Genomic DNA, 26,662 nt, shown 5'->3' on the forward strand with positions numbered 1-26,662 from the left:
TTTAGCGCAAAAGCAAATTAGTGCAGAGGCTGGAAAACTACTAAAAAACTGAAAAGACTGGAAAACACTCATCAAGTCAGGTAGCATTTGCAGAGAGAGATAGAGCTAATGGACTGGATTTTCATCTTCAACGCAAATAGGAGTCGTCGAGAAATTTCCTCCCCTCAATTGCAGCAACACTCCGCTATCCCTGTACTCCATCCCCTTGTAATAAATGGCACATGCAATTTGCCTTCCTAATTGCTTGCAGCACCTGCATGCTAACTTTCTGCGTTCCTTGTACAAGCACACTCAAGTCTCTTTGAAGATTAACACTTACAAGTTTCACACCTTTTAAAAAATATTTTGCTTTTTTATTCTTATGACCAAAGTGAATAACTTCACTCTTCCCTATACAATACTGCACCTGTCATCTTGTTGCCAACTCACCTAACCTATCTATATCTCTTTGCAGCCTCTGTGTCCACCCCATAGCTTACCTTTCCACATAGTTTGGTATCATCAGCAAACTGATACATTACTCTCTGTCTCTTCACCTAAGTCATTAATATAGATTGTAAGTAGCTGAGGCCCCAGCTACTTTTCACTGTCTCCCAACTTGAAAAAGTGCTATTAATGCTCACTCTATGCTTTCTATCTGTTAACCAATCCTCTATCCTGCTAAAATATTATCCCCATCTCCATGAGCCCTTATTTTTCCTATTAACCTTTTGTGTGGCGTCTTATCAAATTCCTTTTGGAAATCCAGGTATACTACATCTACTGGTTCCACTTCATCTACCCTACTAGTTACATCCTCAAAAAAACCTAATAAATTTTGTTAAACACCATTTCCCTTTAGTAAAACCGTGTTGATTTCTTCTAAACATATTGTGCTTTTCTAAGTGCATTGTTAAGATTTCCATAATAATGGATTCCAGCATTTTCCCAACAACTGATCTTAGGCCAACTGGCCTGTAGTTCATTGTTTTCTCTCCACCTCCTTTCTTGAATAGCGAAACATTTGCCAACGTCCAATCTAAAGGGACCGTTCCTGAATCTAAGGAGTGTTGGAAAATCATAGCTAGCACATCCACCATCTCTGCAGCTATCGCTTTTAGAACCCTAGGGTGTAGGCCAAAAGGTCCTGCCGATTTGTCGGATTTTAGTCTCTTAAGTTTCTCCAATATTTATCTCTGTTGATATTAATTTCTCCAATTTCGTCACTCTCTTTAACCACTAAATTATCATCTATTTCTGGTTAGGAACTTAGGGCAACATTTCCCCCCCATTGTGGGGGAAGTGCAGGAGCGGGCAGCTTTCTGATCGGCGCCCCCGGTCGGGGGGCACCACCATTTTACATGGGCAGGCCAATTAAGGCCCACCCAGCATCACATCCGCCAGTAAGCGCTGTGCGCTCCCTGTGCAGGCGGGGGTATTCCCTCAGCCGGGAGTGCGCTTTTTCATGCATGCATGCGCAAGAGCGCGCAAATCTCCCTGAGGCTAAGTGCTGCCTCGGGGAGATCGGCTCCGATTGAAAACTTTAAATAAAGGTGATAAAAGAATTTCCCTGCCATGTCCCATTATGTGACACTGTCACGTGAGTTGGGACATGTCCATAACTTTTATTGAAACATTTCATAAGAATTTATATATCCTCATGAAACCTCATCCTGCCCGTGGATGAGGTTTCATGGTTCTTCTGAAGCTCACCTGGGCTCTTGGCCTACCCGCCAACCTAAAGGTTGGACGGGCAGGTCCATTAATCATCTTAATTAGTTTTTTAATGGCCTTAATAGGCTTTTACACATTGGCGAGTTTGCCCCGCCCCCACTCATCGACCAGAAGATGCTGCCCTTAGTATCTGTCTTCACAGTAGAAGACACCAAATATTTGTTCAAAGTCTCCACTATTTCCTCATTCCCCATGATAATTCCTCCTGTCTCTGCTTCAAAGGGACCAACATTTACTTTAGCTACTCCTTTTTATGCACTTACAAAAGTTCTTCCAATCTGTTTTTATATTTCTGGCTAGTTTACTCTATTTTTTCCCATTTTATCAAATTTATGGTGGTCCTTTGCTTGGTTTCTGAAACACTCCCAATCCTCAGACTTGCCATTGATTCTTGCCAACATTGTAAGCCTTTTCTTTTTATCTAATACTATCCTTAACTTCCTGAGTGATTCATGGATGGATTCTTCTTGCTGAGTCTTTATTCTTCAGTGGAATGTATTTTGAAGATTTTGAATTGTTTCTTTAAATGCTTCCCACTGTTCACTTACCTCCAATACTTTTAGTTTTTTTACCCTATTTACCTATTAACCTTTCCTCATACCAATGTAATTGTCTTTAAGTTGAAGATTTTTGTTTGCAGTTGGAATATGTCACTTTCAAACTCAACATGGTATTATAGTCACTGTTTACCAGTGGATCTTTTACTATGACATTACTAATTAACCTGGCTTCATTACACAATACTAAATCTAAGATCGTGGAACCAACTAGGAATAAAATTATGTACTGCTCCAAGAAACTAAACACGAAAATGTTCTACAAACTCATTTTCTAGACCTTTCTTGCCAATTTGATTGTCCCAGTCCAAGGGAAGACTATTACATTTCCTTTGGTGCAGGCTCCAATAATTTCTTGTTTAATGCTCTGCCCAATGATGTAACTACAATTAGGGGGCCTATAAAGTACTTCCACAAATGTTTTTTGACTCTTACTTTTCCCAATTTCCACTCATACTGACTCTACTTCATGATCTTCAGAGGCCAGACCCTTTCTCACAAATATCCTTATGTCATTTTTGACACTCAGGCTACCCCTCCTCCTTTGCCATCCTGTCTGTCTTTCCAAACTGCAGGGCAGAATTTTATGTCCTGCAGTCGGGCGTGTGCTCGACCTGATCAGACATAAAATAACGCACGATGTCGTAGGTTGAGCGTCCCGACATCATTGCACACTTGCGCAATATTTCAGTCGGTCGGCATACATAAGCGGGTGGAAAGCCGCATCTGCCATTAATTAAGAGGCCGCTCAAGGCCATTAAAAATCAATTGACACCAATTTTTCGTTGCCCATGCAATTTCACACTCATCGCATGGGCAAGGCAGGCAGGCAGCCAGCTGACATTTTCAAAAACCTCATCCACGGGTTTGATAAAAGGGGTGAGCAACATTGCCAGTGTCGGTAGTGAGGAGTTTTGGAGATAGTTTGCTGCTGGTGACTTATTGGTACTTGGCAGCTTCATCTCTGTACGGGGCTTCATTCTTAGCATTTCCAGGCTTCATTTCAGGACTCCTTGGTGTCTCCAAGGCCCCCAGAGGATTCAGACCGTGTGGACCCTTCCAGGTATCAGACATCCTTCCCTTACCCTGGTAATGGGGTTGTGGTCTCTGCTGGAGGCACCTCCTCTGAGGAGGAAGAGAGGGGCAAAAGGGAGAGGAAGCCAGCTGTCCCAATGCAGCTTCCAGGAGAGCAACTGGTGGGAGGAGAGGCGCAGGCATGAGGTGCGCAGGGCCAGAAGGAAATCCAAAGTGGAAGGGGCCGCAGAAGACACCACCATCCTGCTGCCAGAGTTTACTGATGGCGATGCAGCTGCCTCAATATGTCCGAGGTGCAATGCCAAAGAAGGCTCTGCCCCTCAAGGGAGACAATGACCTCCATTTGTCAGATGATTGGGCCCGAGATCAGCTCCAGCTGTTGTGGGTGGACAACCCATGTCAGTGGCTCTGAAGGTCACAGTGGCCCTCAACTTCTATGCATCCAGCTCTTTCCAGGGATCAATAGGAGATCTTGTTTTTATGATGGGATGTGGGCTTCACTGGCTGGGCCAGCATTTATTGCCCATCCCTAATTGCCCTTGAGAAGGTGATGGTGAGCTGTCTTCTTGAACTGCTGCAGTCCATGTGGTGTAGGTACACCCACAGTGCTGTTAGGAAGGGAGTCCCAGGATTTTAACTCAGTAACAGTGAAGGAATGGCGATATATTTCCAAGTCAGGATGGTGAGTGACTTGGAGGGGAGCATCCAGGTGGTGGTGTTCCCATCCATCTGCTGCTCTTGTCCTTCTTGATGGTAGTGGTTGTTGGTTTGGAAGGTGCTGTCTAAGGAGTCTTGGTGAATTCCTGCAGTGCATCTTGTAGATGGTACACAATGCTGCTACTATGTGTCGGTGGTGGAGGGAGTGAATATTTGTGCATGTGTTGCCAATCAAGCGGCTACTTTGTCCTGGATGGTGTCAAGCTTCTTGAGTGTTGTGGGAGTAGCACTCATCCAGGCAAGTGGAGAGTATTCCATCACACTCCTGACTTGTGCATGGTAGATGGTGGACAGGCTTTGGGAAATAAGGAGGTGAGTTACTCACCGCACGATTCCTAGCCTCTGACCTGTTCTTGTAGCCACAGTATTTATATGCCTAGTCCAGTTCCGTTTCTGGTCAATGGTGACCCCGAGGATGTTGATAGTGGGGGTATTCTGTGATGATAATGCCATTGAACAACAAGGGGCGATGGTTAGATTCTCTCTTGGAGATGGGCATTGCCTGACACTTGTGTGGCGCGAATGTTACTTGCCACTTGCCGGCCCAAGCCTGGACATTGTCCAGGTCTTGCTGCTTTTGAACATGGACTGCTTCAGTATCTGAGGAGTCGCAAATGGTGCTCAGCATCATGCAATCATCAGCGAACATCCTCACCTCTGACCTAATGATGGAAGGAAGGTCATTGATGAAGCAGCTGAGGATAGTTGGGCCTAGGACACTACCTTGAGGAACTCCTGCAGTGATGTCCTGGAGCTGAGGTAACTGACCTCCAACAACCACAATCATCTTCCTTTGTGCTAGTATGACTCCAACCAGCAGAGAGTTTTCCCCCTGATTCCCATTGACTCCAGTTTTGCTAGAGCTCCTTGATGCCACACTTGGTCAAATGCTGCCTTGATGTCAAGGGCAGTCACTCTCACCTCACCTCAGGAATTCAGCTCTTTTGTCCATGTTTAAACCAAGGCTGTAATGAGGTCAGGAACTGAGTGGCCCTGGCGGAACCCAAACTGGGCGTCATTGAGCAGGTTATTGCTAAGCTAGTGCTGCTTGGTAGCACTGTTGATGACCCCTTCCATTACTTTACAGACAATGGAGTGTATGCTGATGGGGTGGTAATTGGCCAGGTTGGAATTGTCCTGCTTTTTGTGTACAGTACATACCTGGGCAATCTTCCACATAGCTGGGTAGATGCCAGTATTGTAGCTGTACTGGAACAACTTGGCTAGGGACGCAGCAAATTCTGGAGCATGAGTCTTCAGTACTATTGCCGGAACATTGTCAGGGCCTGTAGCCTTTGCGGTATCCAGTGCCTTCAGCCGTTTCTTGATATCACGTGGAGTGAATTGAATTGGCTGAAAACTGACATCTGTGACGCTGGAGACCTCCAGAGGAGGCCGAGATGGATCATCCACTCGGCACTTTTGGCTGAAAATTGTGGCAACTGCTTCAGCCTTATCTTTTGCACTTATCTGCTGGGCTCCTCCATCATTGAGGATGGGGATATTTGTGGAGCCTCCTCCTCCAGTGAGCTGTTTAATTGTCCACCACCATTCTCGACCGGATGTGGCAGGACTGCAGAGCTTGGATCTGACCTGTTAGTTTAGAATCCCTTAGCTCTGTCTATCACTTGCTGCTTATGCTGTTTATGCAAGTAGTCCTGTGTCATACCTTCACATTGTTGACGCCTCATTTTTGTATGCCTGGTTCTGTTCCTGGCATGCCATCCTGCACTATTCATTGAACCAGAGATAAACCCCTGGCTTGATGGTAATGGTAGAGGAGGGGATTTGATGGGCCATGAGATTGCGTTCGAGTACAATTCTGCTGCTGCTGATGGCCCACAGGGCCTCATGGATGCCCAGTCTTGAATTGCTAGATCTGGTTGAAAGCTAACCCATTTAGCATAGTATTAGTGCCACACAACACAATGGAGGATATACCCAAAGTGAAGGCGGGACTTTGTCTCCACAGTGATTGTGCGGTGGTCACTCCTACCGATGTTATCATGGACAGATGCATCTGCGTCAGGCAGGATGGTGAGGACGAGGTCAAGTATGATTTTCCCTCACTACCTGCCACAGACCCATCTAGCAGTTATGTCATTTAGAACTTGGTCAGCTCGGTCAGCGGTGGTGCTACCGAGCCACTCTTGGTGATGAACATTGAAGTCCCCCACCCAGAGTTTATTCTGTGCTCTTGCCACCCTCAGTTCTTCCTCCAAGTGGTGTTCAACATAGAGGAGCACTGCTTCATTAGCTGTGGGAGGGCAGTACGTGGTAATCAGCAGGAGGTTTCCTTTCCCATGTTTGACCTAATGCTATGAGACTTCATGGGGTCCAGAGTTAATGTTGAGGACTCCCAGGGAAACTCCCTCCTGACTGTATACCACTGTGCCACCACCCCTGCTGGTGGGACAGGACATTATCTGTAAGGTATAATTCCACGAGGGTGACTATGTCAGGCTGTTGCTTGACTAGCCTGAGAAACAGCTCTCTCAAATTTGGCACTAATCCCCAGACGTTAGTAAGGAGTACTTTGCAGGGTTGACAGGGCAGAGATTGCAGTTATTGTTTCCGGTGCCTAGCTCGATGCCAGGTAGTCCATCCGGTTTCATTCCTTTTTTGTGACTGTGGCAGTTTGTTACAACTGAGTGGCTTGACAGGCCATTTCAGAGGGCATTTTAAGAGTCAGCCACATTGCTGTGGATCTTGAGTCAAATGTAGGCCAGACTAGGTAAAGACAACAGATTTCCTTCCCTATAGGGCATTAGTGAACCAGATGGGTTTTTACAACAATTGACAATGTTTCAACAGACAACAATCAACAGAGTTTCATGGTCATCATCAAACTTTTAATTCCATATTTTTATTGAATTCAAATTCCACCATCTGCGATGGCGAGATTCAAACCCCCGATTACCTCCAGGGAGGCAGGGACATCAGGGACGCCTTGATCCAACGCTCCTTCAGCAAGGCTGCCAAAGATCAGCTTCAACCACATGGCAGGGCTGCTGCCTCCATCCCGGATGTCTGAAATAACCCTTTCCTTTGAGTGCAAAGTCCACTCATTGCCTGTGCAATAAAGGTTAGAGTCATTCACATTAGCTGAGTATTAGCTTAGTATTTCAGTGTTATACTTACCCCTATTAGAATTCTCTAGTTTTGATTAGAGTAAAAGTGACAATGCTTAGCAACCAATCAATCACCTTCCTTCTGTGTTGGTCTGTCAGACTTCAATATTTTTTGGAATGCTAGAAACCTACAGACTGCACCAACCCACCCATTCATAACTTTCTTTCAAAAAAAAAGCTGCTACTATAACCCCATAAAAGTATCATGAGCCCCACCTTTAAATTATTAATAGCAGAAACTACAAGAGCTTTCTTGTGTAAGGGGACTTGACAGGGTGGATGCTGAGACAATGCTTCCCTTTGAGAGAGAGAGAGACTAGAACAAGAGGACATAGTTTAGAAATAAGGGGTCTCCCATTTAAGACAACAATGAGGAGAAATGTTTTGAGGGTTTTTACTGTGGAATTTTCTTCCTCACAGAGCAGTTGAGGCAGGGCAATTGAATATTTTTAAAGGAAAGTTGGATAGATTCTTGATTGACAAGGGAGTCAAAGTGTATGGCAAATAGACAGGAAAGTGGAGTTGAGGTACAATTAGATCAGCCATTAGATCAAATGGCAGAGCAGGCTTAAGGGGCCGAATGGCCTACTTCTACACCAATTCATATGTTTGTTCGTATGTAAGTAGACATTGAGTCAATGAAAAAATAGATCTGAAAGGAAGCACTAACAAACAAGCAATGTTTTCCCTTGTGTGGGCCTGTTTCAACAAACTGATGTAAGTCTGAGCTCTCAGCCATGACCATGACTTCAAAAAAATCTGGCCCAAACGTTTCAGGTTGAAATATTCCTTCAGAACTCATGTTGGAGGTAAGCAGCTTTTAAGCAAATACTGAAAGAAAGAGGTGGAGAAGGGTGCGAGAGGGGCAAGACAGCAAAAGAACAAAATGGAGAGATTTCTAATAAGGTGGAGAATAGGAGTAGTTGAATGACAAATGTGGCTGCATGCTTAAAAAATAAGCAAGGACAGAGCCAATTTTTCATTTAATCTGATTTATAGTAATATTTAATGTATGATGTGGCATTGTGTTTTCTCCTGTGTTTATAGTATAAATCCACAGTAGTCTTACTAGTGTACTACTGGCAAGAACTAATTTGCTGTGTTGGCTATCTTAGCACATCTCAAACAAAACAAAACACATGTAGTTAAGTACAGTACATGTATTTAGACATGTTTCTGGTGAATATAAATGCAAAACCAACTTTGGTCTGAATTTATTTATTTTTAAACGTGGGAATTTGCTGAATCATTAGCAGTGAACTTTACACCTCACGCCTCCCCTACCACCTTGCTGAAAGCTAACCCCAGCACATCGTCTTGGTTCAGGTTCATGTGTTGCTAACAGGCCTTGTGCTATTTCCATCACTACTGGATCACCCATCTTAGTTAGAGGTGAGAAACGGCTACAACGTCTCCAGTGGTTGAAATGGTTTCTTTAACTTAAGCACCGTGAATCACCCTGCAATTGATTCTCAATTTGGCATTCTCAGTTTCATTCTTCCCCCTCTTGTGATAGCAATGCTGAGCGCTAGAGACACATTGCCATTGCATTAATGACCAGAAATACACTCCAGAAATAATGTATGATTTTGATGAGCCTACTAATAATTGGGTGGATCCATTCAGGTCTCACCAGACAGTGCTAGAAATGTTGTCAGACAATGGCTGCTCTGCTGTTGCCTGAAAATGTGTCATAGTGGCATAATAAACCTGCCCCCTGTACGTCTAATGGACGATAACTAAATTACTGATGATTCTGTTGACTAGCTCTGATGGTTTTATTCTGTCATTGAAATCCATTAGGCTGCATTACTATATAAGTATGACATTTTATTTCCATAGCAGGCAATGCACAAGGACATGGGCCTTGAACTGAGTAAAGATAGCAGGAATAGATCATGGAGTCATAGAGTCATTTATGGCACAGAAGGCAGCCATTCGACATCAAGTCCTTGAATATCCTTCGAGACAAATGGATAGCAAAGTGACATGACACTGAAACTATTTGACAACAAAGAAGAATTCCATTAGACCCTAGAAAATTTGAAGGACGTTGTAAAGCTATTAATAAAATTTGGCCTGAAGGTGTTGAAAGCAACTGCTTCGGTAATTCAATGAAAACAGACCAAACAGACTGATAAGGGGCAAAATTGAATAACATTACCCATTTGATTGGCAGCATCAGAAAGATGAATAATAATAAAATAATTCATGATATTTAACCTAGAGGAGAATCACAATCACATGACTAGTCCTACAAGGTAATTTTATTTTCCTTGACAAGTTAGCAGTCCGAACAATTTTGTGCAAGGTATTATTGCAATATTGCTGCTGTCCATTCAGATAGTAATGCATTACTGACTGGCTATGCATAGGTTTATATGATTCTCTCATATGGAAGTGAGCAGCAGAATGTTTTGATGATCCTGATTTCCTTTGTGCAGAGCTGAAAAAGAATGGGGAGATGGCATCCGTGGTCTGTCCCTCAGCGCAGCTCGATATGCTCTGCTCAGGCTTGAAGAAGGTCCTCCTCACACCAAGAACTGGAGGTTAGTGGCCAATTTAAACGTCTATGCTTTAATATCCTGGTCTAGCAAAATTGCTTTGGGTTAACATCTGCAAGCCTGCCAGCAATTCATAACCATCAACAATTAAAGGCAAGAGCTCTACTTACTTGGCAATTAGTAAGACATTTTGAATAACAAAGCCTGTAGTACAAACATCTGCTCCCCATACACTGCTGTGTGTGCTTAATTGGAGTGATTGAATAAAGGGGATGTTTTGTTTACCTCAGGGTGAACATGTGAATTGGTCCCACTGCATTAACCATTCTATTACTCTCCCAACAAAGCTTGATAGAATGGATTATATACTGAAAACTTGGTTCCAGTTATAATTGATAAATGTATTCTAAATGTAGAATCAGCCTGTTTGGATGGGCTTTGTTCTTTTGTTACATGTCGGGTTGACCAAAATAATTTGGTTTGCTCGTAGGCCCCAGCTCCTAGTACTTGTAAAGGTGGACCAAGACCAGAATGTCAAACATCCACAGCTTCTGACTTTCACCTGCCAGCTAAAGGCTGGGAAAGGACTCACCATTGTGGGCACGGTATTGGAGGGCAGCTTCCTGGAGAATCACACCCAGGCCCAAAGGGCTGAAGAGGTACACACTAATCTAGTTTCATCCTCTAACATTTTTCTGCATATCTTCAGCTTTGTTTGATATGGGTGATTCTTGTTTGGAGAAGAGTTTCTAATTTATGTTCATTGAGAATTAGCAACTAGGTCCCAGGACGCTGGTATAAACAGTGTAAAGTTGTTTACTAAAGTCAGTAAAAGCTGTATTATGGAATATAAAGACCTCATCAGGCTGGTAGATAAATATACTTTACTCATACAATTTTGATGTGAAAAAGCTCCTTTGGCTTGAGAATATCAATTAAGTTCAAAATGTGTTGATAAGTACAGGGATTTACTAATGTAGTCTACAACCTTCCTTAACTCTTTTTTGGCAAGTTTTTGTGCATCCAGACAAGGGACCTTAAGTGCTCAGAACAGTTCACTTTCATTTAGGGCATGGCATTGTCAAGCAAGTCCAGGTCACATCAGATGTGAAGGAAAGTTCCTGCTTCTCTTCCCTCAACACAACTTCAGGAGAGTGTCCTCTACAGTATGAGATTTTACCTTTTCCCAAACCAGCCATCCTTTGACTTTGAGTTTGCCAACCGGGGAAGAGCTTTGCAAAAGTCAGAACTTGGACAGCTTGATGCTAGTTTACAGGATTTAAAATCTTTGATCCAATATTTGATGCAAGTCTGGAATTATTGGCAGGCTAGACTTGTAAGCAATTTAGAAAGTAAGAACAGTGGTAAATATATAGTTTTGTCAGTACTTCATTCAAATATCTCAAGAAGAAAAAGATTTAAGTCAGTCCATCATGTATGTGCCAGCCAGAAAAAAGGTGAAAAAGAAACTAGCCATTCATTTTAATCCCACTTTCCAGCACTTGGTCTTGCAGATTACAGTGCTTCAGACACAGATCCAAATACCTTTTAAATGAATTGAGCATTTCAGCCTCAACCATTGATTTAGGCAGTGAATTCCAGATGCCCATCAACCTCTGCATGAAAACATTTTTCTTCATGTTCCCCCTAACCCTTCTACCAATCACCTTAAATTTATGCCCCCTGATAATTGACCGCTCAGCCTGCGGAAACAAGTCTTTACTATCTAGGTGCCTCAATTAGGTCATCCCTCAGCCTATTCTGCTCCAAGGAAAACCACCCTAGCCTATCCAATCTTTCCTCATGACTGCAATTTAAGCCTTGGCAACATTCGTGTAAATTTTCTCTCTACTCTCTCCAGAGCAATTATGCCCTTCCTGTAATATTGTGACCAGAACTGTACACAATTCTGGTTGTGGCCTAACCAGCATTTTATACATTATTCCATCATTACGTCCCTGCTACTGTATTCAATACCTCATCCAATAAAGGAAAGCATTTCATGTGCTTTCTTTACCACCTTATCCATTTGTTCTGCCACCTTCAGGGACCCGTGGACATGCACTCCAAGGTCCCTCACTTCCTCAACCCCTCAATATCCTCCCATTTATGGAGCATCCCCTTGCTTTGTTTGCCCTCACCAAATGCATTACCTCACTTATCCAGATTGAATTCCATTTGCCGCTTTTCTGCCCACTCAACTAAACCCATGATATCATCCTGGAGACAACAGCTATCTCCTTCACTATCAAGTACACAGCCAATTTTCATCATCTGCAAATTTTGTAACCATGCCTCCTACACTACTGGAAACTGTTTTCCATTCGCAAAATACATCCATCTACCATTCCCCTTTGTTTCCAGTCACTGAGCCAATTTTGGATCCAACTTGCCACACTCCCCTTTTTCCCATGGGATCTCACTTTTCTGACCAGTCTGCCATGTGGGACCTTGTCAAATGCCTTACTAAAATCCATGTAGACAACATCCACTGCACTACCCTCAATCTTCCTAGTTACTTCCTCAAAAAATTCAATTAAGTTAGTAATACATGATCTTACCCTAACAAAGCCATGCTGACTGTCAATGACTTAAGTGACAGTTTATCCCATCTCAGACTTGATTCCAATAATTTGCCCACCACTGAAGTCAGACTGACCGGTCTATAATTTTCTGGCCTATCCCTTGCACTCTTTTTAAATGATGGTAAAACATTTATCAGACCTCCAGTCCTCTGGTACCTCACTTGTATCTAGTGAGGATTGGAAAATGATCAGAGCATCCATTATTTCCTCCCTGGCTTCCTTTAACAGCCAGGGATACAATCCATCAAGCTCTGGTGACTTGAGGGTGGTCAGTCACTCCAGTACTTCCTCACTCACTATGCTTATTGTATCTAATGTTTCACACTGCTCTTCTAACTAGAAAGTCTGCATCACCCCTCTCCTTAATGAAGACAGAGGCAAAGTCCTCATTGAGAACCCTGCCCATCTTCAGCATCAACGCACAAGTTACCATGTATATCCGATAGGCCTTACCCTTTCCTTAGTTACTCTCTCAATGTACTAGTAAAACATCTTTGGGTTTTCTTTGATTTTACCTGCCAATATTTTTTCATATTCTCTTTGCCTTCCCAATTTCCACTTCACCCCTGTAGAAACCCTAGAGGAGTAAGTCTTATATGACTGTCATAAGCTCTCTTTTCTGCTTTATCTTGGCCTGTATGCTTTTGGATAAGCATGGGGCTCTAGATCTGAGTACCATCTTTTTTTGTGGTGATGTGTCTATACTGTGCCTGTAGAATCTTGCTTTTGAATGTCTCTCACTGATTTGACACTGTTTTCCCTCCTAATAGCTGTATCCAGTCCACTCTCACCAGCTCAGCTCAAGCTTCGTCAAATTTGTCCTCCCCCTTTTTAGAACTTTCACTTCTGTTCTTTGCCCTTTTCCATAATGATGGAAAATCTAACGGTATTATGGTCACCATTTCCAAAATGGTCCCCCACTGCTACTTCATCCACTTGCCCAGGTTCATTTCCAAAGACTAAATCTAGAATTGCACCCCATCTTGTTGGGCTTGTCACATGCTAGCTAAAAAAGTTCTCTTGAATGCAGTTCAAGAATTTTGTGCCCACTGTGCCCTTCACATTGTTTGCATCCTAATTGCTATTAGGATAGTTGAAGTCCCCAACTATTACTGCCTATTGTTTTTGCACTCAAATCTGCCTACATATTTGCTCTTTTAACTTTCTTCCATTGTTTGGGGATCTATAGTACACTCTTAGCAGTGTGGCTGCCCCTTTTTTTATTTCTGAGCTCAACCCATATGGCCTCATTTAGTACATCATCCCTCCACACAGCTGTAATTGATTCTTTAACCAATACATGATTTCAACATTATATTTAAAAAAATTGAAAATTCTGTATAAAATTACTTTTCTATCCTTCCCATGGCTAATTCTCTGTTGTCCTCTCCTTTCCTGAAGCCACTGTCCATGAATTTCGACTTCTACACAAAATGGGTATCACCGCAATGATTATTAAATTCAGCCTCTTGTCTCCTTCCATGTTTCCCCAGCCTAGACATGCAAAGGACAATTGTCAATCACCAATCACTTCCTGAGTTGAGATCAACTAAATCAGCAGTTTCACACTGGGTGATAAGTTTATCAACTCAATATTGGGGAATGCTCTCCAATATAATCACATTTTCAATTCAACTTCTGCAGTTGGTTTTCAGGCACAAACATTAATTTTATTGAATTAATTGCCTTGCTTTAGATTTACACAGTCTTTAACATTGTAATTAAACAGCACTCAGTTGTGTCCGTATATTGTCATGGCCATTAGTTTCAATGATACAACAGTCAAATCTCATGACAGCACCATGTTTAAGTAGCTTTTAATCAGACAAGTGTTCTAGCAAGAGCTTTTAGTACTTGCTCCATTTAATCTGGTAAACCCACACAAACGGTGAGTTCTAAGATTTCCTTGCAGTATGAGATATAGCACCCAAAGTACACCACAGCTTTCTAGCTACAGTCACTGGCATACACTTAATTCCAAATTTGTTAATGGCAAATTGATAGCTTTGACTTTCATTATAAAGCATTTGCAAAGAAACGTAGATCCACAAAACATTTCTCCCTACCTGTGCTGTTTAAAATACTGAGGGAGGGAGGGGGTGGGTGAGATTGGGTTTGCTTTCATAATTTTCAGGAACTAACACCTGTTTCTTTAAGTATTCTTCGCTTTATTATCAATTACTGGTGTTTTCCTGTCCCTTAAAGCAGGCACTGTTTTTCCCCCTTTTTAATATATTTTGTTGTCAGAAATGTCCTTGCTTATCAAAACATGTTATAATTACTGCAGATATGTTGTGGATGTTTTTAAGTAGATTTTCAAGCAATGATTTTTAATCAAGAAACTGTTTCAAGGGAAAGAATGTCACAACCCCATTTGCTGTACAAACAACTTTTCACCCAATGCACTTTGTCATCTTTTAGAACTCAAATAAGCAGATGGTAAAAGATAGAATATTAAAGCCTAACCTTTACACCTACAAGCTATTATTTACAGAAACACACATTACATATTATGCAGCTCCAAAATAATAACCCCTCCTTTCACCCTGCTGGAGTAAAAAAAACTAATTAACTAGTAAACAGATTAACAGCCCCTTAAAGAGGCACCATAAAAATAAAAGAGAAAACTCCATTTTCATAAGATTCCTTTAATGTTCCCATGGCTGATGACATACTTCAGTCCCTAAGGTGCCCACTAGCCATGGAAAGTCTCAAGCATACCAGCAGACACCACATCCTCCATCTCCGTGGGACATCCGGCCACAAGCATGGCCGCAGAAAAAAAGACAGGCTGTCAGGCCACATGACCCCCTCAACTGCTACACTACATATGCTCTTTCAAATAAAACCATACATCAATAAAATAAACTAAAAAGGGGATGACATCCCCTGATAGGGCACTGTAACAAAACTTTGAAAGAAACTTACATAATTAAATTAAAATGTCATTCCCAGAACTGACAATACACACCAGCTCCAGCAGAGTCCGCCAGTCACAGAAGGCTTCAAGCATGCTAGTGGACATCACATGCTCCCTCTCCAAGGCCACCCAGTCACAAACATAGCCATAGAAGAGGAGCACACAGTCAAGTTGGATGACACCCCTCAACCACCCAACCGCTGCAATATAACTCTTTCGAGTTAAAACCAATTAAACCAAATTAACAAAATTGGGATAAATCAGGCACAGCCGCTAATTCAGGTCAGCTGTAAAACCAAGAACAAAGTTTAAAGGAAACTTACAACCTTTAAACCAAAATGTGATTAAAGGGGTCGATAAAACACCCCAGTCCCCGCGGTGCCCACCGAGCACGGAAGGCCTCGAGAGTGCCAGCAGACACCGCGTGCTCCCTCTCCAGGGACATCTGGCCGCAAATGTAGCCGCAGAAGAGGGACAAACAATCGGGCGGGACTCCCCCGTCGATCGCCTGCTGCCTGGACCTGTTAATAGCCAACTTGGCCAGGCCCAAAATTGACACCGCTGCAATATATATGAACGTAGATGAATCCCCAATTAATACCCACCACCTGAGTACAATTAGCACCCAACTGATATACAATTATCAGCCCGGACTCGAAACATTAACTGTGTTCCTCTCTGCAGATGCTGTCGCACCTGCTGAGTTTTTCCTGGTATTTTTGTTTTTGCTTTGGATTTCCAGCATCTGCAGTTTTTTGCTTTTATAATTATCAGCCTCCTATTCAAAGCTGTTGCATGCGATGTTGTCATAAACTATTCACATGCCCTCCATTTTGACCACTGATTAAAAGGGAATGGTATAAATTTTAACCCCACTCTCTTAGTATTTGACACTACTACATAAATTTGACCTCAACCTGTAACTTATCCCTATTTATATAAAGGAAACACAATTTGAAAAAAACCTATCTCACCTAAATTAACCAATAAGTAAATACACTCATGACAGTAAATATTAAAAACAAGACTATAGCAAAATGTATTTTTCAACTGTGTTGGATTTCAATTACACCAATCCGGTCATCACGTCAATTCATTAAACAGATGAATAATTAGCAAGCATACACCACAGAGGTGTGATAAAGTGAAGAGAAGCCATGGAAGTCAGCCCCTTATTTATCAAGACAAGATGCTACAGAGTTTCCTTGCTGCACTTCAGCAAATGTCAGTGAACATATGCAGAACCGTGAACATCAAACTCAAGGCCTTTCTTGCAATTAGATAATGAGGGTTGGTAATTCTGTCTGCATATGCCTGGGTTGAATATACCAGCGCATGTGAGATGGCACGTTTCTGAACTGTCCTGAGTGCTATGAGCAAGAGTTTGTGACCCAGCTCTAAGATGGGGCACTGAGTCTGCTCTGAGGGTATACGAATAGTGTCAGGTATAATTTGCAACTGGGACTATCAGTAAAGCAACAGCAATCCCCCAAGCAGATCTCTTGTGGACTAAGTCACACAATCACACACCTTGTGTATAATGACAAGCATGCCCAGATCACAACACCAAGTTAAATCGCTACTGTGAATAAGATATGTAATAAATGTTAGAGGATTGCAGGCAATGACCCAATCTTAGGGTTCAGCTGAAAGAAAGAGAACACAACCTTCTGAGTGCCTCAATTGAATTAGCACCTGTAATCCTTTGCCAGCCATCTAGAATCTGGGATGGGTGCCAAATGTCCCGTCTTTTCACATCCCTCTATTGATCCTAGATTAAACTGCCTGTTACCTTAAAGAATCCTCAAAATATTCTGGAATGATCCTGTGGTGAATTGCCACGGTAATGCTGCTCTCTGCATCTACTTGGATTAGATGTTTGGTAAAAGGTGAACATAACAGTCAGACTGTCAATCAGGCTACAGAAAAAAATTAAGAGTTGCAAGTTTCCTGTCTATAACTCATTTCCACCCCCCACCCACCCCATTATTGAATGTACCTCTAAGATACAATCAAGGCCTTAGAATTATACAGAACATGAAGAGGCCATTTGGTCCATTTTTCCTATGCCAACTCTTTAAAAGAACAATCCAATGAGTCCCATTCCCTGCTCTTTCCCCAGTATTTTATTTTCCTTTTCAAGTATTTACCCAGTTTCCTTGTGAAAGTTAAGATAAGATCTGTTTCCACCTCCCCTTCAAAGACTCCAATCCGAATCATAACAACTCGCTGCTGTGCAAAAAAGTTCTCATCTCCTCTCCAGTTCTTGCCATTCTTTCCCTCCCTAATGGCACTGTGGGTGTACCTACATCACATAGACTGCAGAGCTCAAGAAGATGGCACACCACCTTCTTCTCAAGGGCAATTAGGCATGGACAATAAATGCTGGCACATCCTGTGAAAGAATTTTTAAAAATTAGGTCAAATTTGTATCCTCTGGTTGCTGACCCTCCTGCCAGTGGAAAGAGTTTCATCTAATTTACTCTACCAGTACCTTTCATAATTTTTAAGACTACTTTTAAATCTCCCCTTAACCTTCTCTACTCCAGGGAGGGTAATCTCAGTTTCTTTAGTCTAGCCAATAACTCAAGTGCCTCATGCCTGGTATCATTCTAGTAAATCTTCTCTGGACCTTCCCTATAAGTGTGATGTCCAGTATTGGACAGAGTACAATAGCTGAGGCCTAGCCAGTGCATTACTTTTGTCTCTATTTATGAAGTGAAGGTCCCATATCCTTTTTAACAGCCTTATACAAATTGGCCTGCCACTTTCAAGGATCCGCACATATGAACCTTCAGATCACTCTGTTCCTGCACTTGGGCTAAATTTGAGGTCAAAGAGGTGAAACAATATTCTTAACCTATTATTATATCAAACTATCAATATTACTTTATCAAAGGCATTTAATTTTTTTTCCTGTTGCAGGCATAGGCAACCCTAAGAGTATTTCTTTCACAAATGAGTAACAATCATCCCCACAAAACTTAATTTAATCTGAGACATCCAGAAATATAGCTTATACACAAGGGAATTACTAAATATAAGGACTAAAACGTTTTCAAATGAGGATCTAAATGCTTTCAATGCAACCCTTCCCAGATAAACAGGTAAGTCGAGGATTTATCTCTAAGATGCCATTAGCAGTGTTATTTTTGGTAAGGCATTAGGTGAGAGTAAGCAGGGGTCACCAATGTTCCAAAGTTTTCTTTCTCTCCAAAGGAAGTTACCTAGCCTCTACTTGACCTCTATATGTGACAGTTAAGATTGTCTGTTCAGAAAATATCAGAAAGGAACCATGGTTTAAAAATATTTAGACCTCATTTAGAGTATGGAGTTCAGCCCTGGGCACCACACCTCAGGAGGAACAGACTGGCCTGGCAGAATCTTATGCCTCATGGGCAGGAGCACACCTGACCCAATCGGCCGCAAACTCACCCAAGATGTCGGGCAAGCATCCCGACGTTATCCCACACGTACGCAAGCTTCAGGTTGGTGGGTGCATGCAGGTGTCGGAGCTGCGCCCGCTATCAATTAAAAGGCCGCTTAAAGCCATTAAAAATCCAATTGATTCAGATTTTCCATTGCCCACATGATTTTGCGCTCGTCGCATGGGCAAAACAGGCAGGCGGGCAGCCCACATTTTGCAAAACCACATCCAAGGGCAGGGTAAAAAGGGTCAACAGCGTTGCCCATGTGAGTAGTGAGGAGTTTAGGAGATAGTTTGCTGCTGGTTGCTTATTTGAACTTGACAGCTTCATCTCTGTTCTGAGCTTCATATTTAGCATTTCCAGGCTTCATTTCAGAACTCATTGCTGTCTCCAAGGCCCCTGTGGGGTTTTGACCATGTGGGCTCTTCCAGGTATCAGACAGCCTTCCCTCACCCTGGTAATGGGGATTGTGCTCTCCACTGGTGTCACCTCCTCGGAGGAGAAAGAGAGGGGCAGAAGGAAGAGGACCCCAGGTGTCCCAATACAACTTCCAGGGGAGCGACCTATGGGAGGAGATGTGCAGGCATAAGGGGTGCAGGGCCAGCAGGTAGTCCAAGGCAGAAGGGGCCGCAGAAGACGCCACTGTCCTGCTGCCAGGGTTTGCAAGCAGCGATGCAGCTACCTCAATATGTCCAAGGTGCAGTGCCGAAGGAGGCTCCATCTCAAGGGAGACCGTGACCTCCATCTGTCAGATGATCGGGCCTGAGATCAGCTCCAACTGTGTAGATGGAAACCCCATGCCAGTGGCTCTGAAGGTCACGGTAGCCCTCAACTTCTAAGCCACCGGCACCTTCCAGGGGTCAGTGGGGGATCTGGTTAGAGCATCCCAATCAGCTGTCCACAGTTGTGTCAATCTGGTGACAGCAATTCTGTTCAGGCAGGTAATGACATTTATTAATTTCCATATGGACAAAGCCAGCCTGGCTGAGCAAGCCAGAGGCTTTGCAGCAATTGCTGGGATCCCCCGCTTCCAGGGCGCAATCAACTGCACAGATGTTGCCATCAGGGTGCCAGCGAGTCAGCTGGGTGCCTTCATCAACAGGAAGGGATTCCACTTGATGAACGTCCAAACAGTGTGTCCACAAGACGCAGATTCTGAAAGTCTGTGCAAGGTACCCTGGCAGCTCCCACGACACTTATATCCTCAGACACTCCCAGGTGCAAAGGCTGTTCAGTGCTCCAGCCCAACTGGCTGGATGGTTACTGAGTGACGAGGGCTATCCGTTGAATAGGTGGTTAATTATGCCTCTCCGCTACCCAAAAACAGGCAGAGCAGCATTATAATAGGAGCCATGCCTCCACAAGGCCGCTGATAGAGAGGACCATAGGTCTTCTGAAGATGCGCTTCCGATGCCTAGATCGTTCAGGAGGAGCGCTACAATACCCTCCAGACTAGGTGTTACTGATAATGGTTGCGTTCTGCGCTCTCCACAATCTGGCTCTGGCAATTCGGTACCCACTGGAGGAAGAGGATCTCGACACAGCTTCATAGGCCACAGAGGATGAATCCAGTGGGGAGTCAGGATCCTGGTGAGGAGAACGCTGAGGGCATGGAGGCAGACCTCTGTATCCTTCAATGAGGCAGGGATACCAGGGATGCCTTGATCCAACACTCCTTCAACTAGGCTGTCAAAGATCTGCTTCCACCTCATGCCAGGGCTGCTGCCTGCATCCAGGATGTCCAAAATGCCCCTGTCATGTGAACCCAAAGCCCACTCAGTACCTGTGCAGTAACATTTAGAACCACTCATTTCCAGCATTACACACTGTAATACCCTACACCAGAAAAAAAGGTGAAGCATACTCAGGCCATTATGATAAAAGCAAAATTTATGTAATTTTCACACTTAAAACAAATTAACATTACTATCTGTTGTGGTCACTTTGACAAACGGACCATAGGAGTCTCAGGTACAAGTCATGATCGTTTATTCGGAGCACCATCACAATACAGCTTGAGATAGTACTCTGCTAAACTACAAGTATTTTTATACATTATTGGTCACGTAAAAGAACAGTTTCCAGATTCCGATCTCGTCAACATATAGGTTTACATTAAAAGACATCTCTGATAACAAGTACATCCCTATTTGTTTTCACCCAGGCATGGACCTTACCATCTGTTCTTCCCCAGTCTGTTGAAGAGCACTCTTAATCTTAGTTGTTATTGCCATCCTCTGACTACAGTCTGGCTCCAAGGCCTTTCTGTTGTTTGTAGGCCCCTAAGGCTGTGCAAGGTTCATTTGGTAACCTTTAATTGCCAATGTGCTTGGAGATTTTAAGTAATCCATTCCCTTTCAATAAGTTCTTACTGTACCTCTATATTCCCCCCTAACACTATCTCTGCCCCCACAGTAACGGTCACTGCCGCAATTGTGGCTGAATTTTGGGGCGTTGCCCTCCAAATTGAATGGTGCCTCTGGCTCCAAAGGCTACCCAGCCTGCTACTGGGAGGCCACCACCATTTTACAGCTGGTGTCCTGACGCAACATGTACCTCATGCTCCAGCTTTAAAATCCAGTCAGCTCAGGAGAGTGTTCTTAATAAAGCCCATAAGGAGCTTAATTGGTTACCTGCCACAGTATGGCAGGTAGCTATTCCTGCCATTGCCATGACTCCTGCATAGGTACTGTGGATTATGTGTCATGAAGCCAGCCCAATGGGATTTCTCTCCCGTTTTTGCCCCCCTCCTTTTCCGCTGTTGCCTCCAGACCTGCCTCCACGGGCTATTGAAAATTCAATCCATGGAGTTAAGGTACAGGTAAAATATGATCTAACATGTCCAGGGTGCTGAATGACCTAATCTATTAATAGGTTTCTCGATCAAACAGATGAAGCCTGCACCCTGCTATTCTATGCAATGCACATTTTGGTCAATAAAATCAATCTGTGTGAGAAGATAATTGTGTGAGTTACCTAACTGTGACAGGAAGCAGTGAAAAGTTGTCATTTAATAATTCAATGCTTTATATGATCATTTCACTTGGAATGAAATGCTAAAATAATTACAGATTTTGTTGAAAATTGTCCATTAACCAAAAGCACCACCTAATTAATGTGCAGAAACATAATGTTTATATGAAAAAAATATGGCTCTGTGTTGCTAGAAAAGAGAGCAGTCCTAACTGTTATAAAGGGGTTTGAAAGGGTAGATGTAAAGAAGATACCTCCACTTATGTGGCGTCCAAAACTAAGGGCCATAAATATAAAATGGATGTAAATATAATAGATGTATCATACATATGATAGATTCAGTAAAGATTTCAGGTAAAACTCCTTTACTCAGAGAGTGGTGTAAGTCTGGAATTCCATATGGAGTAGTTGAGGTGAATGACATAGATGCATTTCAGGTAACGTTGATAGGGTGAGATGCAGTAAGGTGGGAGGAGGCATAAATGTTGGCATAAACCCGTTGGGCCAAATAGCCTGTTTCAGTACTTTAAAGATCTATGAGCTGAATTTTCCAGGCCACCTGCAGTGGGAAAACAGGCAGGTGGACCTGTAAGTTAGGCTGCCATGTCATCAGTGGTGGGCCCACTGTCAGCCAGCCTATCCCCACCTTGCCTCGATTTGATAGGTAGTGGGGGAGGCATCAGGTGAGCTGCCCACCTGTGACCCAATTGTAGTAAAGGCCTAATTAAAGGCCTTATCTAACTGCCGCTCCAACATGTAGTGGGCTGCAGGTTTGTGAAAGGGGCTGGGGTGCCTCCTTCCCTGGACAACTGTACCAAGCGAAGGCCCAGTCTCCATGCTTTTGCCTCACCATGTCCAGCCTTTCTCCACCACCCACCCCCGCCCTCCCCAACATGCCCCCCGCTGTTGTCTGCCAACTCAACTGCAGCAAGATCCCAAACTTACCCAGATTTTGGGGAATCCAATGTTCCTCTTCCTCCCAGGCCTCCTGCAATAGCTTTTTACGGCATGCGCTGCCATATTCTGGTAAGTCAAGAATTTAAATGCCCCTAACCTCCTTGAAAACAGTTACGGAAAGTGTGTAAGATAAATGGATAAGGGGGCAGGGTGGTTAAGAAGGACTGAAGTAGTCCATGTTCATATGCAGGAAGATCTGGACAACATTCAGGCTTGTGCTGATAAGTGGCAAGTAACATTCAGGCCACACAGTGGAAGCCCATGGATTAGTGGTAATGACACAAGACGAGCAATCCAGAGACCCAGCTTACTGCTCTGGGGTCCAGGTTCAAGTCCCACCATGGCAGCTGGTGGAATTTACATTCAGTTAATAAGCCTGGAACTAAAAGCTAGTCTCCATGAAATCTTGTCGATTGTCGTAAAAACCCATCTGGCTCACGAGTGTCCATTAGGAGGAAGGAAACCTGCCATCCTTACCTGGTCTGGTTCTGACTCCAGACCTGCAGCAATGTGGTTGACTCTTTATACCCACTGAAGTGGCCTAGCAAGCCACTCAGTTGTATCAAATCACTACAAAGGAATGAAATGGGAGGGATCCCCCCCCCAGCATCAACCTAGGCTCCGGAAACAACAGTGGCAAATCCAGCCCTGTTGACCTGCAAAGTCCCACTGGAGGCTTGTGCCAAAAATCGGGAGGTAGGGCTTGTGCCTTGGGAGTTCTCAACATCCATGAAGTATCATGTCATCAGGTCAAACAAGGAAACCTCCTGCTGATTACCACCAGCTGCCCCCCCCCCCCCAACCAACCCACCACTTGAGCTGATGAATCAGTGCTCCACCATGTTCCTCCATCACTTGGAGGAAGCATTGAGGATGGCAAGGATGCAGAATGTACTCTGGGTGGGGGGGCTTCAATGCCCATCACCAAGAGTAGCTCAGTAGCACCACCACAGACAGAGCTGGCCAAGTTCTAAAGGACATAGCTGCTAGACTGGGTCTATGGCAGGTGTTGAGGGGCCCAACAAGAGGGAAAAATCTGTTTGACCTTGTCCTCATCAATCTGCCTGTCGCAGATGTATTTGTCTATGACAGTATCGGTAGGAGTGATCACTCTACAGTGCTTTTGGAGATGAAGACCCGTCTTCACATTGAGGATACCCTCCAACATGCCACGTGGCACTACTACCGAGCTAAATGGGATAGATTTCGAACAGATCTAATAACTCAAAACTGGGCATGAGGTGCTGTGAGCCATCAGCAGCAGCAGAATTATACTCAAACACAATCTGTAACCTCATGGCCCGGCATATCCCCCACTCTACCATTAACACCAAGGCAGGGACTGAACCCTGGCTCAATGAAGAGTGCAGGAGGGCATACCAGGAGCAGCACCTAAATATGAGGTGTCAGCTTGGTGAAGCTACAACCTAGAACTACTTGCATACCAAACAATGAAAGGAGCATGCGATAGACAGAGCTAAGCGATCCCATAACCAATGGATCAGATCTAAGCTCTGCAGTCCTGTCACATCCAGTCATGAATGGTGGTGGACAATTAAACAACTCACTGGAGGTGGAGTCTCCACAAATATCCCCATCCTTTACTAGGCATTCTTTACTGCAAAGGCTATGGGCACTGACAACATTCTGACAATAGTACTGAAGACTTATACTCGAGAACTTGCCACGCCCCTAGCCAAGCCGTTCCAGTACAGCCACAACACTGGAATCTACCCGACAATGTGCAAAATTTCCCAGGGATGTTTTGTACACAAAAAGAAGGACAAATCCAACCCGGCTAATTACCAGCCCATCAATTTACTCTAGATCATCCGTAAAGTGATATAAGGGGTCATCAACAGTGCTATCAAGTAGCACATACTCAGGAATAACCTGCTCAATGGTGTTCACTTTGGGTTCCACCAGGGTCAGTCAGCTCCCGACCTCATTACAGACATGAACTAAAGCACTGAACTCAAGAGGTGAGGTGAGAGTGACGGCTCTTAACATCAAGACAGCAGTTGACCAAGTGTGGCAACAAAACTGGAGTCAATGGAAATCAGGCGGAAAACTCTCCGCTGGTTGGAGTCATACCTAGCACAAAGGAAGATGGGTGTGGTTGTTGGAGGTCAGTCATCTCAGCTCCAGGATGTCACTGAAGGAGCTCCTCAAGGTAGTGTCCTTGGCCCAAGCATCTTCAGCCACTTCATCAACGACCTTCCTTCCATTATAAGCTCAGAAGTGGGGTTGTTCACTGGTGATTGCACAATGTTCAGTACCATTCGTGACTCCTCAGATATTGAAGCAGCCTGTGCCCAAATGCAGCAAGACCCGGACAACATTCAGGCTGATAAGTGGAAACTAACATTGGCACCACACAAGTGCCAGACAATGATGATCTTCCCTTGGCATTCAATTGTACTACCATCTCTGAATCCCTCCTCTATCACCATGCTGGGGGTTGCCATTGACCCGAAGCTGAACTGGACCAGTCATATGAATACTGTAGCTACAAAAGCAGGTCAGAGGCTGGGAATTCTGAGGCAAGTAACTCATTTCCTGACACCCCAAAGCCCATCCACCATGTACAAGGCACAAATCAGGAGTGTGATGGAATACTTTCCACTTGCCTGGATGAGTGCATTTCCAACATCCTCGAGAAGCCAAACAACATCCAGGACAAAGCAGCTTGCTTGATTCCCTCCCCATGCACCACCTTAAACATTCACTCTCTCCACCACAGAGGCACCATGGCAGCAGTGTGTACCACCTTCAAGTTCCTCATCAAATCGCACACCAGCCTGACTCTGAACTATGTTGCCATTCCTTCACTATCACCTGGTCAAAGTCATGGAACTCCCTCCCTAACAGCACTGTGGGTGTACCTACACCACATGGACTACAGAGATCAAGAAGGCAGCTCACCACCACCTTCTCAAGAGCAATTAAGGATGGGCAATAAATGCTGGCCTAGCCAGTAATGCCCACAACTCAAGAAAGAATAAAAAAAAGAGGGTAGGATGGTTAAGGTAAGTGGGTAAGTGTGTAGGGTGGGTAAGGGGGTAGGTAGATAAAATAAATGGGTAAGAGGGTAGAATGGGTAAGGTAATTGTGTAAGGAGGTATGGAGGATATGGGGGGTGGGGTATGTAAGATAAGTGGGTCAGGGGCTAGTGTGGGTAAGGGGGTAGGGTTGCAGTGGGTAAGATGGCAGGTGGGTAGGGTGACAAGTGTGTAGGGTGGTAGATGGGTGAGGTGGTCAAGATTGGTAGCGTTGCAGGGGGTAAGGTGACAGGTGGGTAGCTGGGTGAGAGACGAGTCATTTCGGGTCAGGGGCGAGGCAGGTCGGGTCCGGGTGTTGGGTGATCGGTGGGGAGTTGGGTGGTGGGGCAGAGTCAGGTTGGGTCTGGTGCTAGTGAGGTTGGATCAGGAGAGATTCAGAGGATCGGAGCAGTGGAGGTAGTCAGTGGATCAGGGGTGTATTTGGGGGTCAGTCATACAGTTACCCAAGTGTTGTAGCAGGTTCTTTGTTGTGTGATATTTCCTGGGTGTCCGTCCAACTCTAACTCAGATTAGGAGACTTATTCAGAGGGTCCTGGGAAGCAGGGGAATTGCCCATTGGAAGTTCAGACTTCCCAAGCAATTCCCATGGAGTCCTTGTGTTGGGACTTCCAAGAGATCTCGTAGTGCATCTGCCAGGGTACGTCAGGTCTCTGACTATCCGGAGAATGGAAGGTCTAGGTCATTATGTACATGAAATTCGGTGTTTTCACATAAGTTAGTTTGGTTTAATACAGTATTTCTTCCTACTTTTCTGTAAGTTTTTGACCATATTTCCTAGCCCTGTGTTGCACTTGATTTGACTGGGTCACTGGAGCAGCAGATAGCCTGTAATTCTGGGTCTCTCGCAATGTTGCTGTTGAACCATGTTGAGCCAGGAAGTTGTATAAGTGTAGCTTACTTACCTTGATTTGGTTTCTGATTCTTTCCTCCCACTTTGGGGGTGGAGAGGTATTTCTTCAGATGAGTTTTTTAAAAAAAAACTGATACTTTTCAACTAAGTCCTATCACATAGGATTTTGTTTATCATACTGAAAAAAGCTCAGATAATAATGAATAATGAAGTTATTTGTGCAATAACAA

The 26,662-nt window shown here is 43.9% G+C and overlaps 1 protein-coding gene across 1 annotated transcript in view; it reads left to right on the top strand.

Annotated features, from left to right (window-relative positions):
• The window catches only part of LOC121287539 (solute carrier family 12 member 5-like), a 426,506-nt gene that overhangs the window by 365,790 nt on the left and 34,054 nt on the right, over window positions 1–26,662 (top strand). Inside the window, exons 16-17 of the mRNA XM_041205472.1 lie at window positions 9,598–9,702; window positions 10,148–10,316. Of these exons, the coding sequence (XP_041061406.1) occupies window positions 9,598–9,702; window positions 10,148–10,316 (274 nt within the window). The remainder of the gene's footprint in view (window positions 1–9,597; window positions 9,703–10,147; window positions 10,317–26,662) is intronic.

Source organism: Carcharodon carcharias, chromosome 14 (assembly GCF_017639515.1).
Source record: "Carcharodon carcharias isolate sCarCar2 chromosome 14, sCarCar2.pri, whole genome shotgun sequence".
NCBI classification, from domain to species: Eukaryota; Metazoa; Chordata; class Chondrichthyes; order Lamniformes; family Lamnidae; genus Carcharodon; species Carcharodon carcharias.